This window comes from Vigna angularis, chromosome 1 (genome assembly GCF_016808095.1).
Source record: "Vigna angularis cultivar LongXiaoDou No.4 chromosome 1, ASM1680809v1, whole genome shotgun sequence".
In the NCBI taxonomy this organism is placed as follows: domain Eukaryota; kingdom Viridiplantae; phylum Streptophyta; class Magnoliopsida; order Fabales; family Fabaceae; genus Vigna; species Vigna angularis.
Genome location: NC_068970.1, coordinates 24,928,785 through 24,931,356, shown reverse-complemented (window position 1 = coordinate 24,931,356; position 2,572 = coordinate 24,928,785). Strand labels below are relative to the sequence as shown.

At 34.3% G+C, this 2,572-nt stretch overlaps 1 protein-coding gene across 1 annotated transcript; it reads right to left on the bottom strand.

Moving 5' to 3' along the window:
• Window positions 1–805: 805 nt before the first annotated feature.
• On the bottom strand, window positions 806–2,299 carry LOC108341097 (transcription factor MYB53). The gene is made up of 3 exons (XM_017578730.2): window positions 1,983–2,299; window positions 1,103–1,867; window positions 806–1,007 (listed from the first exon to the last, which is right to left on the bottom strand). Exons 1-3 carry the CDS (start codon window positions 2,243–2,245, stop codon window positions 974–976), a joined length of 1,062 nt encoding a protein of 353 aa, XP_017434219.2. The 5' UTR covers window positions 2,246–2,299; the 3' UTR covers window positions 806–973.
• Window positions 2,300–2,572: the final 273 nt, after the last annotated feature.

Sequence of the window (2,572 nt, the reverse complement as noted above, 5' to 3'; positions counted from 1 at the left end):
ATAATCACTAGCTACTTTAGCTATTTTTGTGATAATTTTACTCAAAATTGACAACCTAGCTTGCTTTTACTATACGCTAATTATTTGATCAATGTAAAAAATTTAAACTTCATATATTACGTGAATTTATATGGATTATAAAACCCATATAATAAGCTAAAATAATTAAAAAAAAGTATTTCTATGCATACTATAATGAGGCAATATTCATGTATGTAATAAAACATAGACTACTTTTGAAATCAACTTTCAACGGTAGACTTCTCAAAGCTATCTAAACGGTAGACTTCTATAGCTCTCTTAAACCCAAGCCAACCAACCATCAACCTTCTCCACTATCTCTAAAATACTAAAATTTAAGCTCTATAACATGAAAATGGGACAATGTTGTAGAAAAGCTTTTGAATAATGGAACCTCTCTACCTCTTTTGGCTTTAATTTTACTTAGATAATCGCCATTATCTTAAGGAGCAGTTTTATTGGCGAACGTGAAAACAAGAGAGTAGTTCTGCTGACATGTCTTTTTGCATTATTCTTTATTTTCACACGCAAACGTAATTCCAATCACAAATTTTATAATTCAATGCATTCTCTTTCCATATTCAAGATTTACGTGAGCATTAGTCAGATCAAAATTTCTTTATGGGGTGAGAAGAGGAATGGTGCAAAGATTATTGTTCTTATTGCTGATAAAAAAAATCTTATTTATAATTCTGCTTTATCACTACAAATGACTTTGCTTGATGCTTTATTTGACTCAAGATACACATACATTAAGAAGAAACAAAACAAAAAGGTCGAACTGTATAATGTGCAGATTTTTTTGTGTAATGGAAAAAACTAATTATGTTTACAGACTTCACAGATTTATGAAGGACAATAACCAAAAATGAAGGATCAAATTCAAAGAAAAAACAAATGAAAGAATGAAAAATATCTGGGTATTTGATTATCTTGAAGAAAATTCCTTGTGTCAGGAAACTGGAGATGCAGAAGTGGATGTCAAGCTGCAAAAGAAAAAAAAGAAATTATGTAAAGTTATAAACTAAAACGACGCACTTAACCATTTGAGCAAGGTAAACAAATTAAGAAGAAATCTTACTCTAGAATCTCTTTCCAGTAGGAACCGCTTGCTTCATCATCTTCAATGAGAAACTTCTCCCAAGCCTCAAAAGTCGTAGAGAAAGGTGACTCTGTGGACTTTTGTGCTTCGTTATAGTTGCTCTCCATTTTGTTGAAGGTAGTTGTCCTAGGACACGAAGCAACTAACGGTGGAAGTAAATTTTCTGCTTGATTTTGTTGTGAAGTGTTAATGTTTTTGGTATAACTACGAACTTCTTGATGATTAGTTTCATTTTCTTTTTCTATCCCTGATTTGAAGATGTTCTGCTGAGAATATTCACTGGGTGTTTGAGAGAATGGATCGGATATGTTGTTAGCAGTAGGGTTTGGATATTCTGGACCTCTGAACATTGGATCTCTCACTTGGAGGGTGTTTGTTCCATGGAGGAATGTATCAAATGTCGGTGGGTTGAGAATTTGACTGTCTACGAGGTAAGGATTAGTCATGCTAATGAATGAAGAATTGTTCATAAGTTGTAACATATTCTGTAGCACTTGTAGTTTGGCTAATTGAGTGACATCTGCTTGTAAACCGGTAGGGTTGGTCCAAGGACTCATTGATGTGCCCAAATTTGACATGCCAAGCAACTGGGAAAGATTCATCAGATGATCGAAGTCAGTTCTTGGCCTGTGAGTTTCAGGATCAATACCCATGTGGAGAAGCTTTTTTCTTATGGTGGTGTTCCAGTAATTCTTGATCTCGTTATCAGTTCTCCCTGGAAGACTTGTAGCAATCTTTGACCACCTACAAATTGATCATAAAAATGAATTAGGGTTTCAACTTAATTTACATAACAAAAAAAGAAGTTATCTCAAATTTATCATGCTTCACAATACAAAGGAACAAGGCATATTCATACTTGTTTCCAAGAACTGAATGAAGGTTGATGATCAATTGCTCCTCCTCTTCAGTTAATTTTCCTCTCTTAATATCTGGTCTTAGATAATTTTCCCACCTCAACCTGCAGCTTTTTCCGTTCCTATTTAGACCAGCATGCTTTGGAAGTGTTCTCCATGTTCCTCTTCCATGTTTGCTAATATAATCCATTAGCTTTTCATCTTCTTCCGGTGTCCATGGCCCTTTCTTAACATTACTCTCGTTACTGCTAGGTGACCTACCCATTAGGCAGGGACACAACAAATGTTCTACGACAAAAAAAGTAGAAGCAAATAACAGGTACAAGTTTTTGGGAGAGTTTGACAAGGCATAGGTATGTCCAGGTATTGTTATATATATGGTGTTTGGTGCATGCAATTCACGAAATGAGGTCATGCATTACCTTATTTCTGTAGTGATAATATTATCTTGACATTAAAGTATCAGAATATTTTATCACGTGACGCGTGATCAGAGACTAAAAGCTTTAGACCATGGGAATTTCCATATTTCACTTTGCTTGTATCAGTGCCTAGCAATATGAAAAATAAAAAAAAAAACATTAACCCTTTC

What these genes read in the sequence shown, in the direction of transcription:
- LOC108341097 (XM_017578730.2), bottom strand. Translation starts at nt 2,245, where the DNA reads ATGGGTAGGTCACCTAGCAGTAACGAGAGTAATGTTAAGAAAGGGCCA. An exon ending in CATTCAGTTCTTGGAAACAA is followed by an intron (nt 1,868 to 1,982) that starts GTATGAATATGC and finishes ATCAATTTGTAG; the next exon opens with GTGGTCAAAGATTGCTACAA. An exon ending in TACTGGAAAGAGATTCTAGA is followed by an intron (nt 1,008 to 1,102) that starts GTAAGATTTCTT and finishes TTTCTTTTGCAG; the next exon opens with CTTGACATCCACTTCTGCAT.